Source organism: Somniosus microcephalus, chromosome 12, assembly GCF_052327205.1.
Source record: "Somniosus microcephalus isolate GS21.2 chromosome 12, FLI_Smic_1.0, whole genome shotgun sequence".
Taxonomy (NCBI): Eukaryota; Metazoa; Chordata; class Chondrichthyes; order Squaliformes; family Somniosidae; genus Somniosus; species Somniosus microcephalus.
Window position 1 is genome coordinate 55,721,958 of NC_140998.1, and position 23,667 is coordinate 55,745,624.

General features: G+C 45.2%; 1 protein-coding gene across 1 annotated transcript in view; it reads right to left on the reverse strand.

The window, feature by feature from the left end:
- The window catches only part of mis18bp1 (MIS18 binding protein 1), a 101,378-nt gene that overhangs the window by 41,224 nt on the left and 36,487 nt on the right, over positions 1-23,667 (reverse strand). The window contains exons 6-8 of the mRNA XM_086002923.1: positions 11,075-11,205; positions 9,576-9,663; positions 8,164-8,366 (exon numbers count right to left, since the gene is read on the reverse strand). Coding sequence (XP_085859049.1) covers positions 8,164-8,366; positions 9,576-9,663; positions 11,075-11,205 — 422 coding nt within the window. The remainder of the gene's footprint in view (positions 1-8,163; positions 8,367-9,575; positions 9,664-11,074; positions 11,206-23,667) is intronic.

A 23,667-nucleotide genomic window follows, 5' to 3' on the forward strand; every position in this document is an offset into this window, starting at 1 on the left:
GTTTTATAGTAATATAAACACAAGGAAACTAAAAGTAAATTCTTTCTATAGTTCACAAGTTAAAAAGCAAGGAATTTTCTCAGATTACCGATACTGCTTAAATTCTGGGCCACTTAATAAACTGCTAAATTGATAAAATAGCAGCCTCTATCTTGTATTATTTTTCTAAATAAAAGCCAAATAAGTTAATTCTTATGAGATAAGTAAAGCCTCAACAGGTAGTTTACATAGATAGGATTTAATGGTCACATTATAAATTTGTGTAATCTACTCAATTAGTGGTAAACCTCAACAGATATTTACCTGAAGTTAACTTGTGCATAAGCTACAGCCACAAAACCTCGGCCTAGAAATACGGTGGGCTGTGCCACCAGTTAGCGCCTAAAGAGGGCACTCAAGCTTTAGCACCACTGGCCATGCCTCCCGCGATATTTAGCTGGGGCACTAATGGCGGCGTTAGCCTGTTGCGCTGCGCCGCCACCGATGACGTCATCGGTGTGCGCAGCGCCCCGATCTCGATATTCGGTAGCGCCCGCCTCTGTAGCGCCGTTCGCAAATCGCGTCCGGTTCACGGGGCCTACCTGTGGCGCAAATTAAGGTGGAAGTGCGGGGCGGCCGTTTTTTTCGGCGGCCGCCTGCCAGCACCTCCGTCCCTGGCCTCCTGCTCTCCCCCCCGCGGCAGTGCTGGCTGTTTTCCGAGAGCCCGGCACTTCTCCTCGGTGCCGGGCTCTTTTGCCGGCACGCGCGATCTCTGATCGCGCTGGTGCAGGCCCCTCCCCCTTAAGAATGGGAGGGAGGCCTGCAGTACCGCAGCGCGCCGTGCCGCAGCGTGTGGCACGTTGCGCTGCGATATTCAGTTTCAGCGCCCTAAGAGGGACGCGGAGCGCCTTGAGCCTCGCCCTGTGTCCCTCTTGGGACGTTCAAGCTGAATTTCCGGCGGTCGCAACTGCTCCGATCGCTGCGCTAATTCCGGCGCCCAGGCGAACTTGGCGCCCCGTTTGCGGCTCCACCGAATTTCTCCCCCCTCAACTCTATCTTTTGATTGGGCTACAAGGAATATAGGAATGAGAAAAAGGTCATAAGTCCATTTAGATCACAGTGCCAATTTCGTCCTTTTTTTCAGGGCCATACACCACATTAACCTGTCATCTACCCCGGCAACAAACTCTCACCTCTCTGTCTACCACTGAATCAGGAATGCGAGATAACTTGAAAATGGTCAAAGTAAATTTTGTACACAGGTCTTAAAAATAGACTGACCTAGATTTGCTTTCTATCTTTTTTTTCAGTCCAACTTTACACACACTTAGTTTAGTAGCAGTATCACAATCTTCAATAGTTTAAATCCACTCCGTCTATTTTTCTCAAGTAAGATGAATTTTTTGAGGAGCTCACTAACATGGTGGATAAGAGTATGTATATGAACATTATTTATATGGACTTCCAGGAACATTTGATAAGGTTCTACACAAGAAATTAGCAAAAATGAAATCGCATGGAATTGGGTTGGAAATTGGTTGTGAGGCAGGAGACAGAGAGTAGGGATAAAGGATTGGCAGGAGTGACTAGTGGTGTTCCTCAGGGACCTATACTGGTGCCTCACCTTTTCACCATAAGTATCAATGCAGATGACACCAAGTTAGGGGGAGCAGGAAGTTACATAGACAGATTAAGTGAATGAGCAAAACTGTGGCAAATGGAGTTCAATGTGGGTAAGTGTGAGGTCATATACTTTGGATCCAAGAAAGATAAATCAGAGCATTTTCTGAATGATGAGAAAATAAGAACTGCGGAGAAGATTTCTGTGTCCATGTACACAAATCACTAAAAGCTAGAGGACAGGTTCAAAAGGCTAATGAATATTGGACTCTATCTCAAGGGGGCTGGAATACAAAAGGGAGGAAGTTACACTTTAGCAGGAAGTTAAAGGGACATAGACAGACTAAGCAAGTGGGCAAAATTATAGCAGATGGAATTCGATGTTGGGAAGTGCAAGGGCATCCACTTTGGACCTGAGAAAAACAAATCGGAATATTTTCTTAATGGTGAGATACTACGAACTGTGGATGAGCAAAGGGGATGCATGTGCATGAACACAAATCACAAAGCTAGTGGCAGGTATAAAAAGTAATTAAAATACTAATGGAATGTTGGCTTTTATCTCAAGGGGGGCTGAAATACAAAGGGGGCTGAAGTTATGCTTCAGTTGTAGAGTCATTGTCAGACCGCATCTGCTGCACTGTGTTCAATTCTGGGCAACGCGCCTCAGGAAAGTTATAGCCCTTGGAGGGTACAGCGCAGATTAACCAGAATTAGATCAGGATCTAAAGTCTTAAATGATGAGGAAAAGGTGCATAAACTTGGCTTGTATTCCCTCGAGTTGAGAAGGTTGAGCGGTAATCTAATCAAGGTGTTTAAAATGACAAAAGAATACAATTGGGTAAATATAGAGAAGCTATTTCCTCTGGTGAGGAAATCCAGAACAAGAGGGCACAATCTTAAAATTGGAGCTCGGCCATTCAAGAGTGAAATTAGTAATCAATTTTTCACACAAAGAATAGATCTCTCTCCCCCAACGTCTGTGGATGTTGGGTAAATTGAAAAATGTAAGAATGAGACTGAGATTTTTGTTGGGTAATATCAAGGGATATGGAACAAAGTCGTGTAAATGGATTTAAAGTACAAATCAGCCATGATCTGATTGGTGGAACAGGCTCGAGGGGCTGAATGGCCTACTCCTGTTCAATGTTCCCCCTAATTTCTTTTGCGTGCGAGGCAAACGTTCCTTCTAATTTATTTTGGCCCATGAGGCCCATTTTACAGGCTGCACGAACCATTCAAAATTCCACGCATGCATGGTTTTGCTATTTAAAAGCTGGCTCACCGGCTGCACGGGACCTCAAAAGCACTGTGCGGCTGCGCAGCTTAAAGGGAACGTTGGTGCGTGGTCCCTTTAACGGGCTGTGTGGCCCATTCAAAGTTTCACCCATGTGCAAAATTTTACATTTGAAAAGTCAGTCCCAGGCTGCGCGGCACCGGCAGACAGCTGTGCAGCTTAGAGGAAACGTTGCTCCTGTTCCTATGCAATACGATTCCAGATAATGCTTTTAAATTACAAAACAATTTATTAATTTGATTGCAATTAGAAGAAACATAGAAACATAGAAGATAGGAGCAGGAGTAGGTCATTCAGCCCCTCGAGCCTGCTCCGCCATTCAATGAGATCATGGCTGATCATCCAAATTCAGTACCCTGTTCCTGCCTTCTCCCCATATCCCTTGATCCCTTTAGCCTTAAGAAATATATCCAACTCCTTCTTGAATATATTTAATGAATTGGCTTCTACTGCCTTCTTTGGCAGAGAGTTCCACAAGTTCACCACTCTCTGGGGGAAGAAATTCCTCCTCATCTGTCCTAAATGGCTTACCCCTTATCCTTAGACTGTGACCCCTGGTTCTGGACTCCCCGACCATCGGGAACATCCTTCCAGCATCTAGTCTGTCTAGTCATGTTAGAATTTTATAAGTTTCGATGAGATCCCCTCTCATTCTTCTAAACTCCAGCGAGTACAAGCCCAATCGACCCAATCTCTCCTCATACATCATTCCTGCCATCCCAGGTATCAGCCTGGTGAATCTTCGCTGCACTCCTTCCATGGCAAGAACATCCTTCCTCAGGTAAGGCGACCAAAACTGCACACAATACTCAAGGTGTGGCCTCACCAAGGCCCTGTACAACTGCAGCAAGACATCCTTGTTCCTGTACTCAAACCTTCTCGCTACGAAGGCCAACATACCATTTGCCTTCTTAACTGCCTGCTGCACCTGCATGCTTACTTTCAGCGACTGGTGCACAAGGACGCTCAGGTCTCGTTGCACTTCCCCTTCTCCCAATCTATTGCCATTTAGATAATAATCTGCCTTCCTGTTTTTGACACCAAAGTGGATAACCTCGCATTTATCCACGTTATATTGCATCTGCCATGCTTCTGCCCAATCACCCAACCTGTCCAAATCATACTGGAGTTTCTCGGCATCCTCCTCACAGCACACACGCCCACCCAGCTTTGTGTCGTCTGCAAACTTGGAGATATTACATCTAGTTCCCTCGTCCAGATCATTTATATTGTGAATAGCTGGGGTCCAAGGACCGATCCCTGCGGTACCCCACTAGTCACTGCCTGCCACTCGGAAAAAGAGCCGTTTATTCCAACTCTTTGCTTTCTGTCTGCCAACCAGTCAATACCTTGCCCCCAATCCCATGTGCCTTAATTTTACATGCTAATCTCTTATGCGGGACCTTATCGAAAGCCTTTTGAAAATCCAAATACACCACATCCACTGGTTCTCCCTTATCTATTTTACCAGTTACATCCTCAAAAAATTCCAGTAGATTAGTCAAGCACGATTTACCTTTTGTAAAGCCATGTTGACTTTGTCCGATCTGGTCACTTTTTTCCAAGTGCTCTGCTATTACATCCTTTATAATGGACTCTAGCATTTTCCCCACTACCGAGGTCAGGCTTAATTCCCCGTTTTCTCTCTACCACCCTTTTTGAACAGTGGGGTAACATTAGCTACCCGCCAATCCATGGGTACTGTTCCAGAGTTTATCGAATTTTGGAAGATGACCAGCAATGCATCTACTATTTCTAGGGCCACTTCCTTAAGTACCCTAGGATGTAGATTATCAGGCCCTGGGGATTTATTGGCCCTCAAGCCCATCAATTTCCCTAACACCATTTCCCTACAAATACTGATTTCTATCAGTTCCTCCCTTTCATTAGACCCTATGTTCCCCGACATCATTGGGAGGTTATTTGTGTCCTCCTTTGTGAAGACAGAACCAAAGTATGTATTTAATTGGTCTGCCATTTCTTTGTTCCCCATTATAAATTCCCCTGATTCTGACTGCAAGCGACCTACCCTTGACTTCACCAATCTTTTTCTCTTCACATATCTATAAAAGCTTTTAGTCAGTTTTTATGTTCCCTGCAAGCTTACTCTCATACTCTATTTTCCCCCTCTTAATTAATCCCTTTGTCCTCCTTTGTTGGATCCTAAACTGCTCCCAATCCTCAGGTTTACTGCTTTTTCTGGCCAATTTATATGTCCTCTCCTTGGATCTTATGCTATCCCTAATTTCCCTTGTTAGCCACGGTTGAGTCACCTTTTTTGTTTTATTTTTATGCCAAACTGGGATGAACAAATTCTGTAGTTCATCCATGCGATCTTTGAATGTTTGCCATTGCCCATCCACCGTCAACCTTTGAGTGACATTCCCCAATCAATCCTACCCAATTCGCACCTCATACCATCGTAGTCTCCTTTATTTAAATTCAGGACCCTAGTCTCTGAGTCAACTATTTCACTCTCCATCTTAATGAAGAATTCTATCATATTATGATTGCTCCACCCCAAGGGGCCTCGCACAACAAGATTGCTAATTAATCCTTTCTCATTACATAATACCCAGTCTAAGATGGCCTGATCTCTAGTTGGTTCCTCGACATATTGGTCCAGGAAACAATCCCGTATACACTCCAGGAATTCCTCCTCCACAGTATTGTTACTAATTTGGTTAGCCCAATCTATATGTAGATTAAAGTCACCCATGATAACTGCTGTGCCCTTATTGCACGCTTCTCTAATTTCCCGTTTAATGCCATCTCCAACCTCCGCATTACTGTTTGGAGGTCTATATACCACTCCCACTAACGTTTTCTGCCCCATGGTATTTCTCAGTTCTACCCATACAGATTCCACATCATCAATTAACAGTGTTATTTCCTAGTAATTCATTTTGATTAAGTCTCACTAAACTTGCAGTGACTATGTCACAAATTTAATCTGTCAGTTGTTGTCACATAGCAAATTAAAAAAAATCTTGGCTGTTAAAATCTACCAACACACTCAGTCAAAACAACGCTACACATCAACAGGTGTTTTGGCAATGAAGAATACAATTTAAAGAAAAATGAACTCTCACAAATTTGGGTGGTGAGACATGGCTAAACAAGACAGCTGGAGAATTTGATGGCTAGGAAGATCAATCTTATGTTTCTTCAAATACAATTTGCAATCCTCTCCTAAAGATGCTGAATGTTACAGTTGTATGGGTCTGCAGGTGGCAGCATATTGTCAATGCCTAATTAGCCATTCTTCATGTATGAGCCCACACAGGGAGTGCCAGCAAACTATTTGATTATAGTTAGGGGTATCACATAGGCTTGCCAACTCTGGTTGGACATACTTCTGGAGGTTTCCTCACAAGACCTCCCGCCTCCAACATTGGTTGCCTGACACACCCATTCTGGTGGTGCATCACTTTCCCATGCCTATTGGCAAGTAAACAGACTTGTTCATCAGCCAATCAAATGATTCTTGACTGTCAAACAGCCTTTTCTCCCATCTCCAATTCTTTGATAATTATTAAGCAAAGTGTTCAAAGAAAATTAAAGAAAAAAACCCCTCTAATTTTTAATGCACCTGATTTTCTCTCTGTTGCTGACAGCAGTGTCCAGGAGATGAATCATTAATTCCTGGGGATTACATGACAATCTTGGAGTGTTGGAAACCCTGGTATCACAGTTGATCCTGATCTATACCTGACACTTTCCAGAAAAGGGGGCGGGGGTGAAATCAGTTCAGCACAGATTGGGAATGATAACTTCTGGTTTCTATGAATTTGTTACAGACCTTGCAGTGTCTTTTCTCAGTAGGCCACTGGGGGACCTGGATTACACGATGAAGGAGTCATGTCACTGCTTGGTCAAATGTCAGATGGAATCAATTCCTAATATTCTCCCCCAATTAATAACCTGTCCATATGGTATGTGGAGGATATGAAAAAGGATTTTTTCACAGGAGACATTAATTAGCTAGTCAGATTATTGGTTTAGATAAATATTTTGAAGTGGGACCACCAATGTCATTTGAAAATGAATTGTGCACTGGTATTCATTTATGCATGCTATAAATTAAAAGTGTAAGTATATAACAAATTTTTACACCAATTTTCTTAGCAGGAAATTTACCTCAAAAATACTACTGCACACAGCAGATCAATTTTTATTATAGAAATAACAAGAGTGTTCTTCCAATCTGCCACGTTCTATTTTTTCTATATCCGTATCAGTGAAGGTACAATGGCCCAGAATTTACGGTCAGCGGCAAAGCGACAGCGGTCGCCACTGGCCTCAAAGACCTCGCAATCTCTGTGGCGAAAGCTTGAGCTTTCTAGACGTTAAATTGATTGGAGCACTGTCAAAAGGGGTCCCCAGTGGAGAGCAGCAGTGGGGTCATCAAGCTGTCTAAGCAGTCAGTCACATCGAAAAATTCTCAGACAACAAACCAGAAAATAAAAAGTACTGATTGAATTCACTTTTTAAAATTTTTACGGAGCACGAAATAAAGACTGGGGCAAACACACGGGCTTAAGGTAGAAGCTGAAATATCATAAACAAACTGAAATTTAAAACTTAAAAAAATTATTTTAAAACTCTGGTAATTTTCTATATAGAGAATGGAGAAATTTGACATTCCACAAATATAAAATTTGTTTTTCATGGCCAGAACGGTTGTTCAGCAGTCAATATGCCGTTTAAACCCAAGTTACACCTATTAAAACACCTCACAAAAAGTTGTGTTTTGTTGTAACAGCGATATTACAGCAGAAAAACTTAACTTTGTCAGTTCAACTGATTTCACTGATTGCTGGCTCTGGGGAGTTCCTGGCGGACCAGGGAATGACTGACAGCAACTTCAGGATTTCCACACTTAGCTGCGCATGTGCTAAATCTTGAAGTTACGGACAGTTTCAGAGGGTTAATGATGCCGAATGCCGACAGTTCGCCGCCATTACCACTGCAAAATCCAGGCCAATGCAACAGTTTTTTCTCTCCCCTGCAAATAAAATATGCCTAGTTTCCTCAACAGTGAGCGGCAAAGTGACAAACAGAAATAGAATTGATGTGTGCTACTGTGTCAAATTTGGAGCAGAATGGAGTAGAATTGTTGCTGTATTACCAAAACATTTTTCCTTCAAAATGAATGTACAGATATTCAAATTTTAAAAAGCGAATAGTGTTACTTCTACTCCTTTTATACCATATTGAATTTAAATGAATATCTTTTCAATGCTTAACAAAACTGAAAAATTTACCATTCTCAATTTCAGAGTTTTTTGTATGTTTTTCCTTTGTTGACATCTTCAATTCAGCGAGTTTGTATCTAGTAGATGGAGTCTCATCCACATCAGCTGCTGAAACTGAATCATCCTGTGATTTCCTGGATTTCACTGAAGGTGACTTTTGAATTCTGGCATCTTTAGTCTCTCTTATTATGTTTGGATTGTTAGGCTTTTCCCTAAAAAGAGAACTTTTGTTATAATTGTTTTTATTTCAACAATTTAATTTCCATTGTGAACTTCCAAAATAGCTTTCATTTCTTCCCACCTTCAAATGCTAGATTTCTCCTTTGGTGTGGGAATGGTGACCCAAACTTTTCTGCAGCTACTGACAGGATCTGATTTTCTGTAGAGCGAGATCAATATGGTCTAACCTATTTTTCTCCTCCCACCTCCCCACCAAAGTCAAAATTTCAACTGACTGAAATTTCTCAATCCTTTTGCGATAAGCTGATTGTTTAGCAACTTAACCAAAAACTAAGTACATGTAGCAACCTTGAAATGTAGCCACCTTTACACATAGCCGTAATTGTTTGAACAAAGACATCTCCAAACACTGTTGTTAGTTTAATAGGAACAAACTCTTTCCAGAGATTGAATGGCTAACAATGGATGTTCTCTCAAAGTATCAATTGGTGCATACATGATGCAAGTTGGAATTTTTGGGAATTAGTTTGATAATACTCAATTTGAAGCTTTTTCAGGTGTTTACCTAGAGAGCACAAACTAAACATGGACAAATATTACACTAAGTGTTCTGCAATATTCTTCTTATTCGGCAGTCCCTCGGAACCAAGGATGACTTGCTTCCACACTAAAAATGAGTTCTCAGGTGACTGATGAGTCCAATGCGGGACCTACAGTCTCTGTCACTGTTGGGGTTGTCCATGAGGGTCCTGACGTTCCAGGTCCCGAACTTCTTAGCCATATGGAGACTGATGCTCCATTTATCTGGTGTTTAATGAACTCTCAGCAATTTTTTGAGCTGCTTCACTTTGTATCTTCCCTGGAATCTGTTGCACAATTTGCAGATGTGTAAAGTCATACTCAGGAAAGACTTGTCAGGAGCTTCTGTACAAATTCTTTCTTTAAGGCTTTATATTTGACAGAGAAATTTACTGAATTCATCCCAGTCTGAACATGGAGAGGAAACTTTTCAGCCATTTTAAAATATTTACCAAATATTTCAGATGCAATCAAGACAAAAGAACAATGTGTGCAGGACTTGATGTGAGCAAGAGATCATGAGGGATACTGTGATAAATTCTACAGAGATTGTTTTCTTGAAAATTTCCCCCACTAGGTTTGATAATTTTAGTCTATACCTTCGATACATTAGGCAGACACAAAGTACTGTATAGAAATAGAAATAATACAAAAAAACATACCTCTTACTTTCAAGGAATTCTTCAATATGCTTTTTCCAATCCAATGGAAAACCAAAACAGAACTGTTTAAAAAAGGTACTGGAAAATCCTGTTTTAAAAAAAAGTTAGTTTAAGGGTTAAACCTATGCCAGCACTTTTTCATTCTCATTTAAGGTGACAAGGAATTGTTATAGACAATGGGGGGGAAACATTCGGTATCGCCCATTTTGGGGTGCTAATTTCGGCCAGGCACAAAGTTTAGCGCCTGGCACTAATTATCGCCTCCAACTGCAAAATTCGCCTCTATCGCTCCTGGAGGTGATTTGAGCGCTAAATATGGCACTACGCAAACGTCAGGGAGCGAGGCGCTATCTTAGAACGCTACCGAACGATGCCAATTACCATGGAAGCCAGACAGACTGGCACCGTCCAGTTCTTAAAGGGGAGGGGCCATCTTGCTGGCCAGCCTCTCCCTGCTCATTGCAGCCTTGACTCTCGGCCTGGAGAGACCTCAAAAGCAATTGTGTTGGAAGCACTAATGGATTGGCCCACGGAAAGAGCTCGGCACTTACGAACCTCAAAAGTGGTGCTGAGGGCCAAAACCCAAAACTCCTTAGGACAGCATTAAAACCAAAAATTTTGCCGACAAGAAAAGGCAGGAACTGCCCGCCTTTAAATAGCGCTTCCCCAGCCCTTTCCCGACGTGAAAACATTCCCCTCTACCTGTCGTTTCTAGCGGCAGGCGCTAAGGCAGGGAGTGCGACTCAATATCCAGACTGGGGCGCTACTCGTTTGACTGACGTCACGATCTGCGGGCGCAGGAGATCGTGGTGGTAGTGTTTAGCGCTGCCGCAACATGACTGGTCAATTTTGCGAGCGGCGCTAAAATCGCTGCACTCGGGCACTAAGTTCCTAGCGCTCCGTTAGCGCCCGCCGGAGGCGCCAAGCAACCGAATTTCTCCCCAGTGGATAAATTGTCAAGTGTTGAAAGGAAAATGCATGGTGGCAAACGTGCCTTTGAAGGGAAGAAGGGAATTATTCATCTGTGACAGTAAAAGTGTTGACATTTCTCAGATTAAAATAGATATACTTTTCACTTAAACACTGGTTACATCTGTTACCTATCTGAATTGGCAGATATATTAATTTATTAAAATTAAGTCATGAAAGGAAAAAATATAGGCAGGACTAGAAGTTGAACTTTCAAAAGTAGACATGGAACTGTCCAAGAAATTTCCAAATTTTGAACAGTGCCTCACAACTGAAACAGCAAATTCCTTTCGGGGGTTGTCATATTTTTGACGGCCATCAGGGAAATAAATTGAGGCTGTGTACTGTGAAATAAAAATGTAGTCAACAAAGGCATTTCTTTAAATAATATGACAATTTCCAGTGTTGCTAATTTCACCAAGGAGCAGTCAGCTTGAAATCAAAACGTCAATGCCAAATCATAGTTATGGAGCTCTTGTCGCTTATAGCATTTTCCAACAGCAACAGTACATATAAAGATGCTCTTATACCTTGGTTCTTCATTGCAACATAATCCATTGGACCTTTCAGAACATAAATCGAACCAGTAATAGATGTCACTTCTGTGTCTTTTATTCGTTCAACAATTACATTACTATGCCAGTATATTCCGTCAGCATCTCTGTTTGGGGACACATATACACACAATGTTTTAGTTTTCATGAAGAGAGAAACAATGCACAGTATATAAAAGATCTAACACCAATACTTATATTCCAATTGAAGAAACTAAAAAAGGTAACAGATATACTGTTCAAATTAACCAAGCTTCAATTCACTTAAATAGAAAACACTCGTTAATTATGAAAATTGGCAAATTATTTTGAAACTTCAAAAACACATTTTGTATTCAATATAGCAGAGAACATAAGGATCAAGAGCAGGAGTAGGCCATACGGCCCGTCGAGCTTGCTCCGCCATTCAAGAAGATCATGGCTGATCTTCGACCTCAACTCCACTTTCCTGCCCGATCTCCATATCCCTTGATTCCCCTAGAGTCCAAAAATCTATCTATCTCAGCCTTGAATACACTCAACCATTCAGCATCCACAGCCCTTTGGGGTAGAGAATTCCAAAGATTCACAACCCTCTGAGTGAAGAAATTCCACCTCATCTCAGTCTTAAATGGCCGACCCCTTATCCTGAGATTGTGCCCCTAGCTCTAGACTCTCCAGCCAGGGAAAACCACCTCTCAGCATCTACCCTATCAATCACCCTCAGAATCATATGTTTCAATGAGATCACCTCTCATTCTTCTAAACTCCAGAGTATAGGCCCAATCTACTCAATCTCTCCTCATAGGACAACCCTCTCATCCCAGGAATCAATCTAATGAACCTTTGTTGCACTGTCTCTAAGGCAAGTATATCCTTCCTCAGATAAGGAGGTCAAAACTGTACACAATGTTCCAGGTGTGATCTCACCAAAGCCTTGTACAATTGTAGCAAGACTTCCTTACTCTTATACTCCAACCCCCTTGAAATAAAGGCCAACATGTTATTTGCCTTCTTAATTGCTTGCTGCACCTGCATGCTAATTCTGTGTTTTCTGTACAAGGACACCTAAATTGCTCTGAACACCAACATTTAATCGTTTCTCACCACTTAAAAAATATTCTGTTTTTCTATTCTTCCTACCTCACATTTCCCCACATTATACTTCATCTGCCACCTTATTGCCCACTCACTTAACCTGTCCATATCCCTTTGCAGGCTCTTTGTATCCTCCTCACAGCTTATTTTCCCACCTAGCTTTGTATCGTCAGCAAACTTGGATACATTACACTCGGTCCCTTCATCTACATCATTAATACAAATTATAAATAGCTGAGGCCCAAGCACTGATCCTTGTGGCACCCCACTAGTTACAGCCTGCCAACCTGAAAATGACCCATTTATCCCTACTCTCTGATCTGTCCGTTAACTAATCCTCTATCCATGCTGTGGCGGAGCCACCAGGGGGACTCTGATCTAATGTACATAATTATCTTTAGCAAATTATTAGCTACAGAATGAATCTGTATCTTTGTTCATATCATTGCATGTACATAGCGCGGTCCCTTTAAGAATGAGACCAAACGCGATGATGTCATCACGTTGATCCTCCAGCGGCGGGAAAACGTGATGACGTCAGGCTGGGGAGTCCTCGTGGAGCCAGCAAAGAGTAGACCTGTAATGTAGTTCTCCTGTGTTTTCGTTTTAAACTCTGTTGATTAGTATTAAACATAGTTTGTTTGATAGACTGACTCGACCTCAGTCCTTTAGTTAGGAATCTAGCCATTCCTACAGTGGTGACCCCGAATTTTCGTGAACAATTTTCGCGAACAATTCGCGGAAGAAGCGAAGCGCGACGAAACATGGAAGCGAACTCCGTGGCTTTGAAGCTCCCACAGTTTTGGGAACAACAGGCAGCCTCCTGGTTCGTCCAAGCAGAAGCACAATTCGATCTCCAAAACATCGTTGCGGATCAGACCTGTTACGTTTACGTGGTCTCCGCACTCGACAGCTCCACGGCCTCACTGATCATCAGCCTGCTCGAAAACCCCCCGGTTGACAGCAAGTATAATACTCTTAAAGCGCGGTTAATACAGGTCTTCGGGCTCACGAAGGCGGAGCGTGCCCGCCAGCTACTCGCTTTGCCCGGGCTTGGCGATTCCAAGCCATCTGAGTTAATGAGCCAGATGCTCACGCTCCTTGGCTCAGAACCACGTTTCCTCTTTCGGGAGTTATTCCTGAGTCAACTACCCGAGCAGGTTCAGGCTGCCCTCGCCAGATCGGAAGCCACAGATTGCGCAGCACTTGCTGCAGAAGCAGATACGATTTATGCGGTCACGCAGCAATCCTGCGCCGCCACGAGGCACCCCTCCCCCGCGAACGCCGCCCCGACGCCTCCACCACCCGGCTTGTGCTTTTACCACGCCCGTTTCGGCACGAAAGCCAGAGGCTGCCGCCCTCCCTGCAGTTTCGCGCCTAAAAAAAACCCGACAACAACACCAACAGCAACTCCAGAAAAGGAGGACCGAGTCTGAGGAACGTTCCGCGGCCGCGATGGCGATTGGAAATTCCGGGAAGCTCCTCTACATTACAGATTCCCTCTCAGGCCGGCGCTTTTTATGCCAGTGTAGCATCCTTCCTGCCTCAGCACTCGATATTCAGTCTGGGAGGCACGGCCTCTCCCTCGAGGCAGCTAATGGCGGGGCCATTCGTACCTTTGGCAAACGGCGGGTCCAGGTGTGCTTCGGCGGGCAATTTATTACAGCCAAGGTTTCGCAAGCCAACCTCAGTGCGGATTTCTTATGCGCCAACAGCTTCTTGGTGGATGTAAGTAATCGTCGAATGGTCAACGCGGCCACCTTCCACTCCATCCCTTACTTCCGCAGTTCCGCAACGTCGCACACTGTCTCCTGCGCGTTGTCCTCGCCAGACGAGTTCACTCACCTATTAGGTGAATTCCCGGAGCTGACCAAGCCCACTTTCTCCTCCTCGGCCACTAAGCATGGTGTCAAACACCACATTATGACTGGTTCTCCGGTTTACGCGCGAGCTCGGCGCCTGGAACCCGGCAAGCTCGCAGCTGCGAAGGCAGAGTTTGCCACGATGGAACGGCTGGGGATTATTCGCCGGTCAAATAGTCCCTGGTCCTCGCCTCTCATCATCCCGAAGCCCGGCAGTGGATGGCGGCCATGCGGGGACTACCGATGCCTTAATGACGCCACTGCTCCCGATCGGTACCCGATCCCGCATATACAGGATTTCTCCGCCCATTTGGCGGGAAACTCAATCTTCTCCAAGGTCGACCTCGTCCGTGGCTACCACCAAGTTCCCGTACACCCGCAGGACGTCCAGAAAACGGCTGTCATCACTCCCTTTGAACTGTTCGAGTTTCTACGGATGCCATTTGGGCTCAAGAACGCCGCACAGGCTTTTCAACGACTAATGACTCGGTCCTGCGGGATCTTCCCTTTTTATTTGTCTACCTTGACGACATCCTGATAGCCAGCTCTACCAAAGAGGAACATGTCTGCCATCTCCGCACCCTCTTTCGGCGCCTCAGCCAACATGGCCTCATAATCAACCCGGCCAAGTGTCAGTTCGGCCTACAACAGATTGACTTCTTGGGCCACCGCATTACTTCGGAGGGCGCAATTCCACTGCAGTCAAAGGTCGAAGCAATTACGGCATTCCCAAGGCCGCAGTCCACCAAGGCCCTTCAAGAATTCCTGGGCATGGTGAATTTCTACCACCGCTTTGTACCCAAGGCAGCACGACTCATGCAGCCCCTCTACGAGGCCCTCAAAGGCAAGGCCGGAAAGGATACAATAGCCTGGACGGTCGAAATGGACAACGCTTTCGACAGCACAAAAACCGCTCTAGCCAATGCAACTATGTTGGTGCACCCTCTGCTAGGTGTCACCATCGCCCTTAGCACCGACGCTTCCGACTATGCCATAGGCGCTGTGCAGGAACAGTGGGTCAACGGGACGTGGCAATCACTGCCATTTTTCAGCCGCCAACTCCGGCGCAACGAACGCAAATACAGCACTTTTGACCGGGAGTTGCTGGCGCTGTTCCTGGCTATCCGCCATTTCCGTTTTTTGTTAGAAGGACATCCCTTCACTGCGTTTGTAGATCACAAACCACTGACCTTCGCCATGGCCAGGACCGCCGAACCGTGGTCGGCTCGACAGCAGCGACAGCTAACTTTCATTTCAGAATTCACGACAGACGTCCAACACGTAGCTGGCAAGGACAACTTGGTAGCTGATTGCCTTTCTCGCGCGACCGTACGGGTGGTCCAGCTGGGCATCGATTATGCCCTCATGGCTACCGATCAGACATCCGACCCTGAAACACAGGCGTATCGCACTGACACCTCTAGCCTCCAACCGACCGATGTGCAATTCCACGCTGCAGGCACCTCGTTACTCTGCGATGTCTCCATGGGAGGTCCCCGCCCGATCGTTCCAGTCGCCGCAAAGTTTTCGACGCCATACATGGGCTTTCGCATCCTGGCGTGAAGGCATCTCAAAAATTAATGTCGGCTAAGTTCGTCTGGAGAGGAATGCGTAAGGATATCCGCGACTGGGCTAACACCTGCGTCGCCTGTCAAACGTCTAAGGTGCAACGTCACGTTAAGGCCCCATTGGCCACGTTCGCAGTACCAGAACGTCGATTCGACCATGTCAACGTGGACCTCGTCGGGCCGCTTCCACCGTCGCAGGGGTTCACATACATCCTCACCATGGTCGATCGTACTACTAGATAGCCAGAGGCAGTTCCTTTGGCGTCTACTACGTCCGCTGATGTCGCCAGAGCATTCCTCTCCTCGTGGGTTGCACGTTTCGGCGGACATTTCTTCAGACCACGGTCCACAGTTCTCTTCCGAGCTCTGGAATGCTGTGGCCCAGGGTCTCGGCACCAAGCTTCACCGCACCACGGCCTATCACCCGCAAGCAAACGGTTTGTGCGAATGTTTCCACAGGTCGTTAAAGGCATTGCTGAGGGCCAGCCTCCAAGGCGCCGGATGGGTGGATAAGCTTCCGTGGGTCATGTTGGGTCTCCGCATGGCACCCAAAGAGGACCTGCAATCGTCCGCCGCGGAGCTTGTGTACGGCCAGCCACTCCGCGTACCGGGAGATTTCCTGCCGCTTCCAACTGAGCCGCCATCGGGAAACAGCCAGGGCTTTTGCGCCTATCCCAACTTCGCATCACGGCCTTCCATCTTCACACATACCAGCGGAGCTAAAGAATGCTGAATTTGTATTCATTCGTCATGATGCCCATAGGGATCCGCTCAAGGCCCCTTACACAGGCCCTTTTCGCGTACTGGAGACAGGCGACAAGAGTTTCTCTGTAGACATCGGTGGTAAACCCGACCACATATCCATTGACCGTCTCAAACCGGCACACCTGGACATCGACCGGCCAGTAGAGACCGCACAGCCACCACGACATGGTCGACCTCCCGCTGCATCCACGTCAGGCCGAAGGCTTCCATCCGCCAGCCCGCCCGCTGTTCAACAACGTCCACTCCAAGAATACAGGAGTCGCTCTGACAGGCTTGTCAGACCTCCTAGTCGATTGACTTTTACTGTTAAAGACAATTCTGGGGGGGCGCATGTGGCGGAGCCACCTGGGGGACTCTGATCAAATGTACATAATTATCTTTAGCAAATTATTAGCTACAGAATGAATCTGTATCTTTGTTCATATCATTGCATGTACATAGCACGGTCCCTTTAAGAATGAGACCAAACGCGATGACGTCATCACGTTGATCATGTGATCCTCCAGCGGCGGGAAAATGTGAGGACGTCATGACGTCAGGCTGGGGAGCCGCCCTAGCCAGTCCTCGTGGAGCCAGCAAAGAGTACAAACCTGTAATGTAGTTCTCCTGTGTTTTCGTTTTAAACTCTCTTGGTTAGTATTAAACATCGTTTGTTTGATAGACTGACTCGATCTCAGTCCTTTAGTTAGGAATCTAGCCATTCCTACAATGCTAATATTACCCCCAACCCCATGAGCCCAAATCTTGCGTAACAACCTTTTATGTGGCACCTTATTGAATGCCTTTTGTAAATCCAAATACATGAACAATGATGGACAGGTAAAGACTCTAAGGTCCATTGAGCCTGTCCCACACAATTGCGATACCTTGTGTATCACAATATATACACTCCACTCCGCCCAAAACCATGTGATCTCCTGGGAGAGGCAAAAAAAAAACCCAGGCCAATTTTGTAAAAAAAATCTGGGAAATTTCTCTCCGACTCAACTAGGCGATCGAAACTAGTCCAGGAGCTCACTCTGGCCCTGAATTCCCTACCTCCTGTAAGAGGTGGTCTCCGCCCCAGCCAGAAACAGGTCCAGCTCTCGTTTGAAGAAATTCAGTGAATCAGCGTCCACCGCACGAGACGGCAGCCTGTTCCAGAGGCCCACTATTCTCTAGGAAAAACCCACCTCCTGACACCTAACCTAGATCTAAGCCTTATACAACTTAAATTTCTGACCCCATGTCCTCCCTAACCTATTTAATTGAAACAAACTGTCAACGGGAACACAATCTATTCCCTTCATTATCTTATGAACCTTAATCAGATCACCTAAGTCTACGCTTCTCTAAAGCGTAGAGTCCCAACTCTTTTAGCCTATCTTGATAACTAAGATGCTTTAGACTGGGAATTAGTCTAGTGGCCCTCCTCTGCACCCTCTCCAACTACGTGAGGGGACCAAAACAGTATTCCAAGTGCGGCCTGACTAAGGTCCTGTACAAGGACAAAATTGTTTGCCTCGTCTTGTTCTCAATTGTCCTCTGGGTACACCCCAAAACCCTAGTTGCTCTAGCTATTGCTTCACAGCATTGCTCATGTACCTTTAAGGATGTATGCACCAGAATGCCCAAATCTCTTTCCGTCTCTACCTTCTTTATGCTTTTCCATGAAGGGTGTATGAATGTTGAGCATTTCCCCATCCCACATGCAGAACACTGCACTTATCCAAGTTATATATCATTTTCCAGTCATGAGCCCAATCTCCCAACACATTAAGATCTGCCCGAAGCAGAGGAGCTTCATCTACAGCCCTAATACTTGCACAGATCTTGGTATCATCTGCAAATCGTGCCCCCAACACCTACATCCAGATGTTTAATAAAAATAGTAAAGAGCAACGGTCACAACACTGATCCCTGCAGGACACCACTGGTGACCGGTCGCCAAACAGATCCAAATCCATCTATAACTACTTTTTGCCGACATCCTACCAGCCAGGTCTCATAGAATAAAATCTTAGAAATTTACAGCACAGGAGGCGGCGATTTGGCCCATCTTGTTCGTGCCGGCCGACAAAGAGCTATCCACCCTAACCCACTTTCCAACACTTGGTCCGTAGCTTTGTAGGTTATGGCACTTCAAGTGCATATCCAAGTACTTTTTAAATGTGATGAGGGCCTCTGCCTCTACCACCCTTTCAGGCAGTGAGTTCCAGACCCTCACCACAATCTGGGTGAAAACATTTCTCCTCAAATCCCCTGTAAACTTCTGACCAATTACTTTAAATCTATGCCCGTTGGTTATTGACCCTTCTGCTTAGGGAAATAGGTCCTTCCTAGCCACTCTATCTAGGCCCCTCATAATTTTATACACCTCAATTAGGTCTCCCCTCAGCCTCCTCTGTTCCAAAGAAAACAACCCCAGCCTATCCAATCTTTCCTCATAGCTAAAACTCCCCAGCCCAGGCAACTTCCTCTAGTGAGGGTGCAGAGGAGTGCCACTAGACTAATTCCCAGTCTAAAGCATCTTAGTTAACAAGATAGGCTAAAAGAGTTGGGACTCTAAATCCTTCCTGTAATGTGGTGACATTCTCAATCCAGCTCAATATATTACCACTAATACCAGAGGCTTCGATCTTATAGAGAAGCCTCTTGTGCGGTACCTTATCAAAAGCTTTTTGGAAGTTTAAGTAGACAATGTCTACTGGACTTCCCTCATCCACCAACTTTGTACAGGAAACTCTCTTTTAACCGGCACCTAAATATCCGGAAATCTCTCTTAACTGGCAAAATTCAGGAGTAGGTTCAGGTAAGTTTTACTATATATTTGTGGCCGTGCAACAGGGACTCCTGGATCTGTGGCCGTGTAAACGGGGTTCCTGCACCTGTGGCCGTGTAACCGGGACTCCTGCACCTGTGGTCGTGTATGGGGCTCTCGTACCTTGGTAAGTATACCTCTCTGTAATCCGGACTTTTTGATCAACCGGCACCACGCCGGTCCCGGATAAAAAAAGAGTTTCCTGTAACTTCAAAAATACAATTAGATTTGTACGGCATGACCTTTTTATGAAGCCATGTCGGATGTCCCTAATATGTCCCTCTCTATCCAAGCAATCATATATTGCATCCCTAATGATCCCCTCAAGCAGCTTACCTATTACTGGTGTTAAACTATGGGCCTATAGTTTCCCGGGTTTGTCTTGTCTTTTTTAGTGATGGGGACAACATTAGTCTCCTTCCAGTCTATAGGAACCATTCCAGAGTTCAGTGAGGTATTAAAAATACAGGCTAAGTGCTCGCACAGCACATGCCCCATCTATCTCCCCGAGGACCCTTGGGTGGAGATCATCTGACTCGGCTGCACTATCTATTTTCAAGTTATTAATTCTTTATAAAACAATATGTTCATCTATGTTATTACTAGTTTTGTTAGTAACATTATTAAATTCTAATAGTTGATCATCATAAAGGGTGAAGACCAATGCAAAAGCATTTAATATTTCCGCCATACTCAGTGAGTCCTGTGTAACCTGTCCTTGAACATTCTTCAATGGCCTAATACAGTCTGACAGTTCGCTGACTCTTCACATAACTGAAAAAGCTTTTTCCATTACTTCCACAGCCGTCTACGATCTTTTTTCCATTCGCTTATCTAATAGCAGCCCTTGTTTTCTTTAGTTGTTCCTTGTACTCAACTCTATTTAGTTGAGTAGTAAGTGTCTTTAATTTATAGAAACATTTCTGTTTACATCTTATTTGTCTTTGTACATAACCAGTCAGCCACCTTGGATTTTTCTTACCACACTTCCTTCTATATTGGTTTCATCACCACCCAGTTCCAAATCATCTGCCATTTTGGTGAAGTTTGCTTTTCTGAAATCTGGTATGAGTTGCAGATTCTCAGTACCTTTAGTTCTACTAGTCAATTCAAACCGTATAATGTTGTGGCCAGCTGCTCCCCCACATGGAGGCCCAATATGAGGTCAGGCTCACTACTAAACACTAGATCCAATATATGATTGGATCCAAGATATGATTATCCCTAGTTACTTCATTAACACGTTGAGTCAGGAAACAGTCTTGTATATTTTAGACAAATTTTTCAGCTGCACTTCCCACAACAGCGGGTAAACCATCGTGCCACTGAATGCCAGGAAAATTAAAATAACCCATCAAAAACAAAGGTGGCATTTTATATTAAAAGCGTTTGCAATCTGGTTCCATAATAACTCATCATGTTCAGGTGTCTGACCCGAGGTCCAATAACAATTACCGATAATTAGTCCCTGCCCGTGAGCTTGGTCCACTTGAACCCAGATAGCCTCAGATATACTTAATGAGGCAATATCAAGTCTCTAGCTGTTAGGTTCTCACTAATAAAAATAGCAACTCCACCTCCCCTTTGACCTACTCTATCCTTTCTGAATCCCTTGTAGCCCTTTAGGTGAATTTCTGTCCCATCACTTTCATCCAACCATGTCTCAGAAATACACAATATGTTTAATTTCTCCAACACAGCATAGGATTGCAGTTCTAACAATTTGTTTCTAATACTCCTTGTATTTACATAAAAACAATTTAAAGGTCTCTCATCTAACTTCTTAAGAGTTATTTATTCTTGTATGCTTTGTACCTTGGTTATCTGCATGCTTAGAATCTATGGCCTAGAAATTCGTTGGGCTGCGCCACCAGTTAGCGCCCAAAGAGGGCACTTAGAGGTTTTAGCGCCACTGGCCACGCCTCCCGCGAAATTTAGCGGGGCGCTAATGGCGGTGTTAGCCTGTAGTGCTGCGCCACCACCGATGACGTCATTGGTGAGCGCAGTGCCCCGCTGCCGCCCCGAACACGGTATTTGCTTGCGCCCCCCGCTGTAGCGCCGGTCGCAAACTGCGACTGGTTCAGGGGGGCCTACCTGCGGCGGTAGTGGCGCTAATTAAAGGGGAGGTGCGGGGTGGCCATTTTTAACGCTGGCTGCCTGCCAGCACCTCCTCGCGCTGCCGTCCCCGGCCTCCTGAGCCCCCCCCCCTTTAAGAAGGGGTGGAAGGCCTGCAGTACCGCAGCGCGCCGTGCCGCAGCGTGTGGCGCTGCGGCACGTTGCACTGCGATATTCAGTTGCAGCGCCCCAAGAGGGAAGCGGGGCGCCTCGAGCAGCGCCCCACTTCCGTTTGGGGTGCTGAAACTGAATATCGGGCTGGCGCAAGCGGCTCCTTCTGGGGCGGGACTTCCGGCGCCCAGGCGAGACTGGCGCCCCATAATTTCTAGGCCTATGTATATTACATCCACCGGTTGTCTACCACTTTTATCTACCCTGCTAGTTACATCCTCAAAAAACTTGAATAAATTTGTTAAACGTGATTTCCCTTTCATAAAATCACGTCGACTCTGCCTAATCATATTATGATTTTCTAAGTGCCTCGTTACCACTTCCTTAATAATGGATTCCAGCATTTTCTCAACAACTGATATAAGGCTAACTGGCCTATAGTCCCCTGTTTTCTCTCTCTCTCTCTCCTTTCTTGAATAGCGGCATTACATTTGCTACCTTCCAATCCACTGGGACCGTTCTAGAATCTAGGGGATTTTGGAAGATCACAACTAATGCATGCACCATCTCTGCAGCCACCTCTTTTAGAAGCCTAGGATGTAGGCCATCAGGTCCAGGGAATTTGTGGGCTTTTAGTCCCATTAGTTTCTCAAGTACTTTTTCTCTACTGATGTTAATTAGGTAGGTCTGGAGGAAACAGATGTATTCAAGCACAACTGTATGTACTAGAACAAAAATGTAAACATAACTTACTGTTCTATTTTTCCCAAATGTTTTTAGTTTTACTTTCAATCTTACTGTTTGCTTCTATTTTCTTCAACTCCACTATGTCCATACCATGATTACAACAGCAACTTGCATTTATATAGCGCCTTTAATGTAGTAAAACGTCCCAAGGCACTTCACAAGAGCGTTATCAAACAAAATTTGACACCGAGCCACATAAAATGATATTAGGACAGATGACTAAAAGCTTGACCAAAGAGGTAGGTTTTTAAGGAACATCTTAAAGGATGAGAGAGGTAGAGAGGCAGAGAGGTTTAGGGAGGGAATTCCAGAGTTTAGGGCCAAGACAGCTGAAAGCACGGCCGTCAATGGTGGAGTAATTAAAATAGGGGATATGCAAGAAGCCAGAACTGGAAAAGCACAGAGATCTGAGGGTTGTAGGGCTGGAGTAGGTTACAGAGATAGGGAGAGACGAGGCTACGCAGGGATTTGAAAACAAGGATGAGAATTTTGAAATTGAGGCATTGATGGACAGCAGCCAATGTAGGTCAGCGAGCACAGGGGTGAATGGGACTTGGTGCGAGTTAGGATAAGGGCAGCAGAGCTTTGGATGAGCTCAAGTTTATGGAGGGTGGAAGATGGGAAGCCGGCCAGAAGAGTTTTGGAATAGTTAAGTGTAGAAGTGACAAAGGCAAGGATGAGGACTTCTGCAGCTGATGCGCTGAGGCAGAGGCGGAGTCGGACGATGTTATAGGGGTGGAAGTAGGTGGTCTTGGTGATGGCGTGGATATGTGATCGGAAGCTCTTGGGGTCAAATATGACACCAAGGTTGTGAACAGTCTGGATCAGCCTCAGACAGTTGCCAGGGAGAGGGCTGGAGTCGGTGGCTAGGGAATGGAGTTTTTTTGCAGGGTCTTTCCAATACTTAGTTGGGAGCCGAGTTCCGCTCATCCAGTACGGGATGTCAGACAAGCAGTCAGTGGAGGGGTTGAGAAAAGTAGAGCTGGGTTTCCTCAGCGTACATGTGAAACCTGACGTGTTTTCGATGATGTCGCCGAGGGACAGCATGTAGATGAGAAATAGTAGGGGGCAAGGATAGATATTTGGGGGACTCCAGAGGTAATGGTGTGAGAGTGGGAAGAGACGCCATTGCAGGAGATTCTCTGGCTATGACCGGATAGATAAGAATGGAACCAGGCGAGTGCAGTCCCACCCAACTGGACGACGGAGGAGAGGCGTTGAAGGAGGATGGTGTGGTCAACTGTGTCAAAGGCCACAGACTGGTGGAGAAGGACGAGGAGGGATAGTTTACCACGGTCACATAGGATGTCATTTGTGACTTTGATAAGAGCCATTTCAGTACTGTGGCAGGGTAGAAACCCGATTGGAGGGATTGAAATATGGAATTCCGGGAAAGGTGGGCTTACAACTATGCATTTTTATTACATGAAATATCTTTAGCAGGTCACATACTACAACACAGATTACTGAAGTATCTTTACAGTTCTGATTGAAAAAACTTAAGTTCCATCAATGTATGTCCAA